Source organism: Humulus lupulus, chromosome 4 (assembly GCF_963169125.1).
Source record: "Humulus lupulus chromosome 4, drHumLupu1.1, whole genome shotgun sequence".
NCBI lineage: Eukaryota > Viridiplantae > Streptophyta > Magnoliopsida > Rosales > Cannabaceae > Humulus > Humulus lupulus.
The window spans coordinates 39,137,628-39,151,746 of NC_084796.1; the positions used below are offsets into that span (position 1 = coordinate 39,137,628).

At 31.5% G+C, this 14,119-nt stretch overlaps 1 protein-coding gene across 1 annotated transcript; it reads left to right on the forward strand.

Moving 5' to 3' along the window:
• The first annotated feature begins 12,287 nt into the window (after positions 1-12,287).
• Positions 12,288-13,523, forward strand: LOC133832097 (uncharacterized mitochondrial protein AtMg00810-like). Its single transcript, XM_062262481.1, has one exon. The coding sequence runs from the start codon at positions 12,288-12,290 to the stop codon at positions 13,521-13,523; it is 1,236 nt and encodes a 411-aa protein (XP_062118465.1).
• The last annotated feature ends 596 nt before the right edge of the window (positions 13,524-14,119 follow it).

Consider the following 14,119-nt stretch of genomic DNA (forward strand, 5'->3'; position numbering starts at 1 on the left):
TATTGCTCTCTAGTTTGTAGATCTATATAGATATATATGGCTTAAATTATAGCTTGTTATATATTTTGAGATTTGTATTTAATGTAATTTGAGTTTGGTGTTATGTACTATTATTTTAATAATAACAATCATTTGATCAATTAAATTACTCATGGGACGATATAGTACAAAATAGGATCCGTCATCGAGAGAGATAAAATCCTACCTCACTATATCAATATATATATATATTTTATATTTGCAGCATAAATATTAAATATTTTACACTTGTTATAGATAAATACTTAATATTTTACTTTTATGACAAAAATATTCAATATTTCATATATTGTAAAGATAAATACTTAATTTTTTTTTGTGGCAAAAATACATAAAGTTGCTTAATATTATTTTTGTCAGTACCTCATTTGTTGGAGTTGTTAATTGTTGACTCATCAAATATGTATCACTCGTTAATTTAAATATTTTTGTCATCAAAATATGTATTTTTTAAATTTGTATTAATTTAAAATATTTTTTTAATTCATTTTTCTAATTAAAATATTTTTTTTAAAATGAAATGGACCGATTATAGAGCGACAAATGTCTGCTTAGTCAATATGCTTAACCGTTCCAACACATGAGGTACAAATAAAAGCAATGCTTTTAGCAACTTTAGGTATTTTTGTTGCAAAGAAAAAAGATTAGGTAATTATCTTAACATATATTGATCATTGAGTATTTTTGATGTAAAAATAAAAGATTATGTATATAAGTGTAACAAGTGTGAAACATTAGGTATTATGCCGTAAATACCTCTTTTTTTTCTACTTTAGTGGATGTATTAAATATTAAAGATTTTTTTTTCATATTTATGAGTTTTTTAAGGTTTTTTTACAAAAATATGGGCATTTAATTTTAATACTTTTTTATGGTTTTTTTATTTGAAAGTTCATATTGTTTATCAAAAAATGGCTCCTGATGACGTGGCAAGATTTTCTTCCACGTGGCTAGCACGTGGCGGTTTCGAGTGAAGAGATCCTGTTGGACCATTGACTAGATAGTTATTGATTCGTCAAGTCTCTTGATGAGGTGCGAGCAATCTGGTCACATACTCTCATTTAGTTCCTTTGGGATACGCAATCTTGTAATAATTACATTTATAATGTTTCTTTTTATTACTTTGATATGTTTATATTAATTGTAATTAAGGCTCATCGGCTCATGTAACCCTCTTGAGCCTATAAATAAGAAGAGGAGAGCTCAAGGAATGGACTTTTTTGACCTTTGAACTTTTGATCCTTGTATTGAGATAGAAAAGCCTAGTGTGATTATCCATCGAAATTGTAATTCTTCCAAGACTTGTGAAACTCAAGAACCTTAGTTCTTTGATCACATTCTGGGGGTTCAATATTAATAAGAACACTAAGTGGACGTAGGTCATTACCATTTCAATAGGGGGCGAACCACTATAAATTGATTGTGTTATTTTCTTTCCATTTGATTCTCTTCTTGATTTCTCTTGTTCTTTGTCGTTTATTTGACTCCGTGTCGTTGGCCAAATCAAGGGTCAACACATATTTATGGGATTTTCTTTCTCATAAATTTGAAAAAATATATAATTATGCTAAATTTTTTATCATAGTTATGTTTTCTTTGATTTTGAAAGTCATTTTTTTTTTCAATTTTTTATTTTTTTATTATTTTTTCAGCTTTTTTTCCTTACTTTTTTTTTTCTTCCATTTTTTCCTACGACTTCTTCTTCTTCTTCTTCTTTAGTTTTGTTCATTTATCTACTTTTTTTCTTCATTTTTTTTTAGTTTTTTTCCTAATTTTTTTTCATTTTTGTATTTATTATTTTCTCCCTCCATTTTTTTCTTTTTTCGCGTATGAGCTTTCTTTTTCTTTCTTTTTTTCTTCTTTTTCTTCCATTTTTTCCTACTTTTTTTCACTTTTTCCTTCATCTTATTTTTTTTCTTTTCATTATTTTTCTTCTTATTATTTTCATTTTTATTCGTTCATTTGTTTTTTTTTTTTTATATTCTTTTAGTTTTCTTTCCTCTGTTTTTTTTCCTTATTTTTTCCTTCTATTTTTCCTTCTTTTTTGTACTTATGATTTTCTCATTCCATTTTTTTTTCTTTTTTTCACACATATTTTAACATTACATAATTATTTTACTATTTTATTATTTATTATCTTTTATTATTGTAATTATTTTTTTTTAATAGTTTTTTCCACTCACAACAAGGAAAAGGGGCTTTTACTTCGGTTTTCGCTAAAATTCGCAATCGCAGTAGTTTGGAGCGAAGTAAAAACTACCTAAAAACCGAAGTAGAATCCCCACTTTCTACTTCGGTTTTTACATAATAACCGAAGTAGAAAGTGTATATACGCTAGCATCCTGGGCACTTTCTACTTCGGTTTTTAGGTAAAACCGAAGTAAAAATGGTACTTTCTACTTCGGTTTTTAGGGAAAACCGAAATAAAAGGTGTACTTTCTACTTTGGTTTTATCTAAGAACCGAAGTAAAATGGCACTTTCTACTTCGGTTCTTAGGTAAAACCGAAGTAGAAAGTGCACATTTTACTTCGGTTTTACCTAAAAACCGAAGTAGAAAGTGCCCGCCTTTTTTATTTAATATATGTTTCTAATTATTTTTAAATAGATGGTTTCTATTTTTATATATATATATATTGGCCTAATTTTATTTAATTGATCTAATTAATATATTTTTTTTTTGGCCTAATTATTTTTCAACAATTTAATTATATGATATTACAATTATATATATTTTTACAATTGAAATTGGTTAAGAATTTTTTTTGAATGAAAATATGATAACTTTTATTAATTAAAAATGTTGTACATAAGCATATAAAATACAAGTACTTAAGTAAGATAACTAGCCTTAACATTAATACATTTACAAAAGACTAAACTTACAACTAAACAAAAATAGGCTTACTGATAAATGTATGTCATCAATTTTCCTAACCATTCGTGTTGGATTGGCAAGAGGTCTGCAATCTCACAATATTGCGTCTTCCCACCAAACTGTAAAATTAATAAATATAAATTAATTTCATAGATTATCGATAGCAAATAAATTATAAAAAATGAACTTACTTTTTCTTTTAGGGTAGTCATTGCATTTGATGCCCGTACAAGATCTCTAATGTACTTCAAGACATAAAAACCACATTCATGACTTTGTGGTTGTCTTGGACATGTAACATTAAATATCTTTGTGGGATTGCCGAGTAATGCATTGGAAGAAGCTCTATAATATGCACTATTTAAAAAGAAAATTAACAAAAGTTATTAAAATGTAGTAACATGTAATATTTGTTGCATATTAAGAAATATTTTAAAAATTTTAAAACTTACCTCATTATCATTGAATCAATTTCTTCTGGACGTTTGTGTGATTTCAGTGGATCTAAGAACACGATTTTTCCTTTTGGCATAGCAATCACCAACATCCAATGTTCCCTAAAATAAGAAGCGTATGTTAAGTAAAATAATTAAATTTTTAATGTATGACTAATCAAATAAGAAAATTTTACACTATTTCTTACCGTATGTTCCAAGGTATAAAGTAAAGTTGACCAACTCTATCCATGGTCATCAACCAATTCGCCAAGTCAATGGTTGATCGCTCTACATCGTTAACATTATTAATGCTAAGACGTTCAATGTCATAAAACTTGTAATAGACACGCTGATTTGGAAATAGGGACTCCCAAATGCATCTGCAAAATTTTCTTTAGTGTTAAATATTTTGAAAAATTTTGGCAGAGTTTCCCCTATAAATAGGACTTCCCAAACCTGTAAACATTCAATGTCTATGAAAATTTTCAACAGATCATAGAGCAGTACTCATAACTGATTCTAAATTCCTATCATTCCAAAGAATTAGTTTAAGGGATACCTTAATCCGAATATCATTGCTGAGCATCCAATCATATGCAAGGTAGCAGCTTGTTCCACATCCTCTGAAGTTAGGAATATTGACTCGCGATTCATGAATGTTGGGTCCACTGGAATGGAGACGACTGAGTTTATTCCCTTAACTTTGCAAAATTCTCTCACCATAAACTGAAGGCTAACATGGATGCGATTCATGATGTGATCGGCAAATGGTTGGCCTTCGGTCAGAGTGTTTTCTGGATTGACGTGAGACCCAGCTGATGACAGATGCGGGCTAGTCATAGGAGGTTTTGACATATCCTTGGATGAACTTTTTGACATAGAAGGTTTCTTTCTTAGAGGACCCTACGCAACATCAAGTAAAAATAATATTAAAATACTGGACCAACAAATATTTTAATAGGTAACAAATTAAAGAATTCGTTTATACCTGGTCAGTCATAATTAAATCTTTTGGCCAAGGAAGGAATGTGTCATAAGTATCTCGAACATAGTGTATCTCCCCAACAGAACATGGGATTTCAGCATCCTCTTGTAACATTTTGGTGACTCGCACCCTCGCGTATTCGTCTGTTAGTTGAACACCATGAATAGTCAGTGTATCTCCCCTACTACTAAGAAATCTATGCGGGTTTACTCCATCAGCAGCTAAACCAAGACGAAGATGTCTTGGTTCATTTTTGAATTCTGGATTGATATAATCTACCTTCTTCCAGGCCTGTGAATCTGCAGGATGCCGGAGTTTACCATCTTTCACTCGTCCAGTCTCGTGTCATATTAAGTTCTTAGAGTGTTCTGCACTTCGATATAATCGCTTCAGCCGCGAAATCAAAGGTAAGTACCATAGCACTTTCTGAGGAATAAGTTTCCTAATCTCTTTACTTTTCTTAGGTTTGTACCGTGATAAACCACATTCTGGGCAAGCGTCCATGTCTGCATACTCCTTACGATATAAAATACAATCATTCGGACATGCATGAATCTTCTCATACTTCAACCCTATCAAACTTAATGTTTTCTTTACTTCATATGTAGACTCCGGAAAACAATTTTCTAGCGGAAAAATCTCCTTGAAAGCAGCTAAAAATTGACTGAAACACTTATCACTAACTCCATTTTCTGCTTTTATGTTATAAAATTTAACCATTGTGGGCAATCTTAGTTTATTGCAACCACTGAACAATTGTCTGTCTGCATCTCTAACCATACTATCAAATTTTTCTGGATTATGAAAAAACTCTTCTTGTGCTTCATCAAGCAATTCTATAGGATGATCATCAAAATCATTACTCTCAAAATCATCTACACCTCGCCTACCTAATGGATATGGGTCATCATTTAATAATTCTCCATTTACTATAACTCATATCAAATCCCCGACAAAATACATGATCCTTTATCATGGTAATATTCCCCTTTACTCCATTACCACAATCGATACAAGGACAACGAATTTTTTGTGAATCACTACAATTCTTTAGGCAAAACTCTAAAAATTTGTTGAATCCATCTTGAAATTGTGATGTTTCTCTCCTCTCAAGCATCCATGATTTATCCATACTAATAACAATATTCAATTCCTAATAAGTTAGAAAAAAACTTATATTAGGTTCTAGTCTTATAAATTTTTTAAAAAATTCGGTAGAGTATCCTCTGTTTCTATAGCATACCGTAATTTAAAAATTACCTATAAAACCATTTAAAACAAACACAATAATCAAGCATAGATGAATCTATCATTATTAGGTTCTAGTCTTATAAATTTTTTTTAAAATTCGGCAGAGTATCCTCTGTTTCTATAGCATACCGCAATTTCAAAATTTCCTATAACAACAACACAAACAAACAAAATAATCAAGCATAAATCAATCCATCCTTATATCACCACAGCACGCAAATTTCCCAGAGCCTACTTCACTAATTTTCAAACACAACTTTCACTAAATCTAATATGCATGATTACATTAGTCTTATCTTTATACATAAATCTTATAGTAATATAAATAAAAAAATAACTAACCTTCAATATTAATCTTCAATGCACCCGAAATGAACAACAAAGTTCACCACTCAATCAACGACCCTACTAAAACATTACATAATTAGTAAACTACATAATTAATTATCGAACCAATAAATAAAAAAAATCAAACTAGTTAATGAAACTAATGAACAACACTTTGATCATCTTCAAGCTATTTATTTTTTTTCAAATATTTAAAAAACAAATTTATCTATTGTCAAAATTTCTAAAATTAACTAATATGCATATATATATATATATATTTATAATAAACCTAATTTTTATCACATTATTTAAACTATCAAAATAAACAAATAATTATAAAAATTAATAAAATATTAATTATATTAATTTTAAATTCGGAATAATAAAAAAAATAAAAAAAAACATAGAAAATTAAAAAATTATCATCAAAACCACATTTTAGTAATCTATACTTGTTTTGAAGCTCAAAATCCCCTTGCAATGACAAAAATCCGGTCAAAATCCGGCAAGAAACACCACTTTCAAATGGAGAAAATACCCACGGCCAAATGCTTTTTTTTTCTCTAAAAAACAAAAAAAAAAAGATTTTTGGACTATATTTCGGTTTATAGGGTAGAAATGTTGCAAGAAATAAAGAAAAAACAAAAAAAAAGGTTTGGAGAATCAAAATGGGTGTTGGCTCACGGTGGTTAATGGAGGTTTTGGAGGTTTTTTTTTTTTGCACAGAGGGTAGAGAGGGTTTGAGAAGATGACCGTTCGGGTCTAGGGAAGGGGTTATAAAGCACTTTTAACTTCGGTTTTTGGTAAAAACCAAAGTAGAAAGTGGACTTTCCACTTCGGTTTTTACCAAAAAACCGAAGTTAAAGGTCCATAAGTCATATGCCTTGTGCACTTTTAACTTCGGTTTTTAGGTAAAAACCGAAGTGGAAGGTGCACTTTCTACTTCGGTTTTTACCTAAAAACCGAAGTTAAAAGTGCACAAGGGCCGCGTTTGGTTTGGCCATTTTTTTGCATTTTTACTATCTCTAAACATAATATAAGGGCTTGTGCAAACAAACACGGCCCTCTCCACTATGAATTTTTCACTTCGTTTTTTTAAAAAAGCGAAGTAGTATGTAATTTTTTTCAGAGCGCCAATTTGAAAAGCGAAGTAAAAGAGTTTGAAAATGTTTTTACTTCACTTTTTTTGTATGCTCACTATAAAAACCGAAGTAAAAACCTATATTTCTAGTAGTGACTATATGTTAAAAAACTCAAATCAATTTTTTCAACATTTTCCTTTTACTATAACCCTTATAGGAACATCCAATTTTGGAAAGAAAAATAATAAAAATATGAAAATGTGAATAGGTAACCAATTACCCTAATGAGAACATTCAAATCTAGAAAAAAAATTATATGGAAGTGTGAATGAGTAACCAGTTATCCTAGCGGGAACATCCAAATCTGAATATATATATATATATATATAAATATTTATATGAAAACTTGAATGGGTAACTGGTAACCCTGATAGAAACATCCAAATTGGAAAAGGTAAAAAATAGATATGAAAGCGTGAATGGGTAACTAGTTATCCTGATGAGAACATTCAAATCTGAAGAAATTTTTTTTGATGAAAATGTGAATGGGTAACCAGTTACTCTAGAGGAAACATCCAAATTTGGAAAAAAAAAAGATATGAAAACTTGAATTGGTAACCAATAACCCTGATAGTAATATCCAAATTTGGAAAGAAAAAATAGATATAAAAAACATAAATAGTTAACTAATTACGTTTATGTAAACATTCAAATTTGAAAAGGAAAAAAATCTAATATGAAAACATGAATGGGTATCTAGTTACCATATTGAGAACATCAAAATTTGAAGAAAAAACATCATATATGAAATGGTGATTGTTATTAGTTACTTAACCCAAACAAGAAAAAAAAAATAGTCATGATCTTTAAAAAAAATATATAAAAAAAAAGTTAGAACAAAAAAATTGATTTGATTTTTTTATGTATAGTAAAAAAAAGTACAATAATAAAAAATGACAATAAGTAATAAAATATTTTGAGTTGAAGGGGGGACGACTTCAGAAGAAGCTTTCTCTGAAAAAAAATTTGACAAAGAGAGAAGAGAAGTAAGACGTTAACGAGAAGAGAAGTTGAATAGATAATAACTAAAAATAGTAAAGTGAAAATGTATTTGTGATTTTAAATTGTAACATTAAATTATGAAAAATAAACATTAAACAATATAAAACAATAAAATAGAATAAGTTCCATTTTTAAAATACTAAAATTGTATAATTAAACTAATATAAAAATAATCTAATGAAAAATACTTAAATGACTAAAATAACTTTATAATTTAAATAAATTTAATTAAGAGTGAAATTATGACATAAACCAATTTTTATACAAAAATATGAGAATCTAAATCCATAAAATTAATTTTTTTTTAAAAAATAAAAAATTATATTTTTGTAAACTTATTAAAAAAAAATCTATATAAGATGTAATTTCCTCTAAATATTAATTATATACAGGGCCCACCCTACATACAAGTGAGTCAGGCTTATACTTGCCCCCAAGTTAAAATAACTCAATATTTAAAAAAATACTAATTTTCTATTAAAAAAAATCTCAAAATTTAAAAAATATCATTTTCTTGATATAAAAAACACATACTTCACTGCTTATACTTGGCCACAAGTTCAGGCCTGCTTATATATAGAAATATATTAAAAACAAAAACACACACACATAATTCACTGCTTATACAAGCATACTACAATAACTTATAATTTCACAGTCCAAAATATATATATTTATATATATATAAATTACAAGCATACAACATGTATAGTAATTAATGCCAATTGGGAAATGGACAAATCTAGGAGTTTTCTTTGCCAGCAAAAAAGATTTTTATAACTATATTTCTCAATGATAATGACTTCTCTAAGACTTTAGTTTAGGATTTGAGAAAAGATATCCATAATTAATCTGAAGTTGTAATTAATCAAATATGAAAATAACCTATAATGTATATAAGTACGGTAAACCGCGTTCTTAAGTCAGAGTTTATTTGATCAATATCACTATTATATTCGTTGTTGGTTTATTACTGAAAATGTAGAATAGGGTCAAACTCTTAGTTGAATAGTCAAGTCAAACCACCTCGTTTACATTTTCATTTCTTCAACACGTCGAGCTATAATAAATTATAATTAATGAAAGGCCCTTTCATCTATATATTGTCATGTCATCCTTAATTTTTTTTTTTTTGGATATATACCATTGTGGTCCGAACGACTCACGAGTAAGACAATCACATATTGTTGTTGTGCATAAATTAATGATACAAAAGTTGCCTGTGTAAGATTTGCTTTTGCCTCTTTGTGCACTTCTAGAAACTCGCTGAAACAAAAACAATTTATATATATATGGGATAATTTTTTTTATAAGAGTTTTACTTTAAGTCTTATCGGTGACTTTCAGTGTTCTTGACCCGTAAATAGTTTTCGGCACGATTTTTTTTAATGACTGTGTATATTGTAGCTATTTAGATCATCTTGCAAATTTTCATAAAATTCTGAATACTTTATAGTACTGAAAACTAGGTTCAAATATGTCGCGCATAAAAAAAATTAGTCACGCGTGCAACAACATGTTTGAACTTAATTTTCGGTACTGTAAAGTATTCGGAATATTCTAAAAATTTGCAGGATGTTCTAAATAGCTACAATATACATGGTTATAAAAAAATCGCGCCGAAAACTGTTCACGGGTCGAGAACACTGAGAGCCTTATCAGTAGGGCTTAAAGTGAAACCCCGATAGGAGAATTCCCATACATATATTTATATATTTATATAGATTGTGAACAGCATGGGTAAATTTTTTTTAATGGGTGTAACAATAATATAGTTAATTGGTTATATGTATTCAGCTGTTATCTTTAGTTGTTAGTTGTTTTATTACAGCACTGATTAGTTATTTGGGTTGTTAAGAATATCGGTTAAGTCTGTTAACCGACTTCTACTGTACTATATATATTGTACTCTGTTCTGTAATTCAATTACTCACAATCAATAAAATTCTTCCTTTGATTTCTTCATTTCCGCAATATGGTATCAGAGCCAGGTTTCGATCCTGGGACCTGTGGGTTATGGGACCTGTGGGTTTCCGAGGCACAAATGATCAGTTAGACAACTTACTGATATGATATTATATTTAAAAGTTGGCACATATAAAACATCATTTAGTGTTATATGGGGTGAGACAACAACTGAACCACTTTTATTGACCAATAATTTTTCATTATTAGGCAGCATGAGTCTAGTGGGAGTGACATTGCAGATAAATTGAAAGAGCTTGATATTAGAACAGATGTGTCTTGTTGCTCCTGAATCTAAGATCCAGGATCCATTGACAGGAAAAGAAGATATATTGGAGAGTACGATACCTGTTGATGTGTTAGGGTCTGATGTGGTCATACCAGATTGTTGCACAGCAAGTAAGTTTAGGAGTTGCTGATATTGCGTTGAGGTGAGTTGAGGGAGAAGTGTTGGACTGCCACTAGCAGCAGCTCCAGTTTCACTACTGGTTTGAATTTGATTTTCCATTGCATCTTTCCCTTTAGTTGTCTGACTGATCAAAATGCCCTTTATGTCAAATTCTTTACTGATTATTTCATCATACAGGACACCATCCACAAGAGGATGATTGGAAAAGGTGAATCCAAGAATGGCCTCTACATACTGGATTCCACAGCTAATGATTCTACTATTCTCTCTATAAGTGCTGATGTTTGGCATTCTAGGCTCGGTCATCTTTCTGATAAGTACTTACATTTACTTAGAAATAAACTGAATTGTAACACTGCTATTTTACACAAAGATTCCCCTTGCTATGTGTGTCCCTTGGCAAAATAGAAAAGACTTCCTTTTCCTAACAACAATAACTTTGCTTGTAATGTCTTTGATCTAATACATTGTGATATTTGGGTACCATACCACATTACTTCACATTCTGGACACAGATTTTTTCTTACTTTAGTTGACGATCATTCAAGATTCACTTGGACTTATCTCTTGAAACATAAATCTGATGCTTTGAATATTATTCCTCAGTTTGTATCTTATGTACAGAATCAATTTAACTGTATGATTAAGAAATTCATTTCAGATAATGCTCCTGAACTTGTTTTCAAAGAATTGTTACAGAAACATGGTATTCTACATGATTTTTCTTGTGTTGAAACTCCTGAGCAAAATGATGTTGCTAAAAGAAAGCATCAGCATTTACTGAATGTGGCCAGGGCTCTTTGCTTTCAAGCTCATATCCCTATTCGATTCTGGACAGAATGTATAATGACTGCTGCCTTTTTCATCAATAGAACCCCCACACCTAACCTGAAAAATCGATCTCCTTTTGAGCTGCTGTTTAAAAAAGAACTCGACTACAGTTATTTGAGAAATTTTGGTTGTTTAGTTTTTGCTTCCACTCTCACAGCACATAGAACTAAATTTGCTCCTAGAGCTCACACTTGTGTCTTTATGGGATATCCACAGGGAGTAAAAGGTTACAAACTTTATGACATCAACTCTAAACAGTTTTTCACATCTAGAAATGTTGTTTTTCATGAAAACATTTATCCTTTTCATAAACTAAATGATGCTGTCACTAACATTGATCCTTTTACAGATCTTGTTATACCTTCTTCTGTTATAACTAATACTCCTATAAATGATTACCCTACACAACAAGCTAACCCTGCAGAACCAAGCTTACAGTCTCCAAGTGATAATGCTTCAGCTTCTACTGCACCAAGCATCCAACCAACTCCCGCTGCTCCTATCAACAGCCCACATGGGGAACCTGCTGCACCTCCCAAAAGAACAAACAGACTCACTAGACCACCAAGCTATCTCAAAGATTTTGAATGTCACTCTTCCATTCAAGATCAATCTTCTACTCCTCATCCTCTTAATAAATTTCTTTCTTACACTCGTTTAGCCAATTCTTACAAGGCTTTTATCCTTGCAGTTACTTCTCAAAAGGAACCACAGACATACCAACAAGCAACACAATTCAGCCAATGGCTAGATGCCATGAACACAGAACTCGCTGCCCTTAGTAACAACAAGACTTGGTCTGTTGTTCCACTCCCACCAGGCAAAAGAGCAATTGGTTGCCGTTGGGTATACAAGATCAAATTTAACAGTGATGGATCCGTTGAACGGCACAAAGCTCGACTTGTAGCTCAAGGATACACGCAACAAGAAGGACTTGACTTCTTTGATACGTTTTCCCCAGTGGCCAAAATGGTCACATTCAAGTTACTCCTTGCTGTTTCCACTGTGAAATAATGGCATATGTTGCAACTCGACATTAACAATGCCTTCTTAAATGGTGACCTCAATGAAGAGGTCTATATGCAATTGCCGCCAGGTCTAACTTTGCCATCTTCTTTGTCTACAGATTCGAACCTGGTTTGCAAACTTCACAAATCAATTTATGGACTTCGACAATCATCCAGACAATGGTACAAAAAGTTATTCGAGGCTTTACTCCAAGAAGGGTTCAAACAATCCCAGGCAGATTATACTCTTTTCACACGAGGCACAAATGATCAGTTCATTGCTCTTCTCGTTTATGTCGATGACATAGTTCTAACTGGACCAAATCTTGCTACTTTACACCAGCTTCAAGCTTCTCTACATCAGAAATTTAAGCTCAAGGCTCTCGGACCCTTACGATATTTTCTTGGCTTTGAAATAGCCAAAGGAAAAGATGGTCTGTTTCTATCTCAACGCAAGTATACGATTCAATTACTTGAAGACACGGGTTATGCAGGCTGCAAACCAGCAAAAACACCCATGGATCCGCGACTGAAACTGGATGATCAACAGGGGGAACCTCTTACTAATCCTTCCTCATACCATCAGCTGATTGGAAAACTTCTATACTTGACCCTATCGAGACCGGACATCACATATGCAGTGAATTGTCTAAGCCAATTCATGACAAACCCACGAAGCACACATTTACAGGCATTAAACCATCTGCTTCGATACCTCAAAGGATGTCCCAGAAAAGGTCTACTTTATTCACCAGATTCTTCCTTACATCTCAGAGGTTTCTCCGACTCTGATTGGGCTTCCTGTCCCATCACACGACGCTCCACAACCGATTTTTGTATCTTCATAGGAGATTGCCTAATATCCTGGAAGACCAAGAAACAACCTACTATTTCTAAAAGCTCTGCAGAAGCAGAATACAGGGCCCTAGCAGCAACTACGAGCGAGATCACATGGCTTCAATACCTCCTCAACGACTTGCAACTACAACAAACTAAGCCAGCTTTCATTTATTGTGACAATCAGTCAGCAATACACATTGCCAACAATCCCACATTTCATGAGAGAAATAAACATATAGAACTTGATTGTCACTGCATTCGTGACAAAATTAACAACTCAACTATTTGCCTTATCCCTATTTCAAGCAACCTACAACTTGCAGATGCCTTTACTAAACCTTTACCATCTACCACTCTCAATTCCCACATCATCAAGATGTCTGTATATAATCTATACAGTCCATCTTGAGGGGGGGCTAACAAGAATATAGTTAATTGGTTATATGTATTCATCTGTTATCTTTAGTTGTTAGTTGTTTTATTACAGTACTGATTAGTTATTTGGGTTGTTAAGAATATCGGTTAAGTCTGTTAACCGACTTCTACTGTACTATATATAATGTACTCTGTTCTGTAATTGAATTATTCACAATCAATAAAATTCTTCCTTTGATTTCTTCATTTCCGCAATAGGTGTTTGTGTCTAAAATCTTCGATCTCAAAACTTTTCTATTTTGATAAGTTTCATTTAATTCTTCTGCCAGTTAGATTGGTATATCAAATATACATGCAGTTGGCTTAACCAATTTTTGGAATGTGTTCTTGGACTATATTCTCAATGGAGAGGTTCTAAGGGGTACCTGCAAAAAGGCACTCTGATGCTTAAGTCAGACTCGGTCCTCCCTGAATTTCTACAATGTAATAGTACAGTCTTCACAATCCGAAGTCCCCAAAATAGGTCATTCAACTACTATTAATAGGAAAAGTAGAAAGAGAAAGACTAGAACAACTTCTCGGCATTGGTCCACGTGGAGACCCTTCAAAGGTTGTCTTATGCTTTCTCTT

Excerpts from the sequence above, each read along its gene's own strand:
- LOC133832097 (XM_062262481.1), top strand. The coding sequence starts at position 12,288 with ATGTTGCAACTCGACATTAACAATGCCTTCTTAAATGGTGACCTCAAT.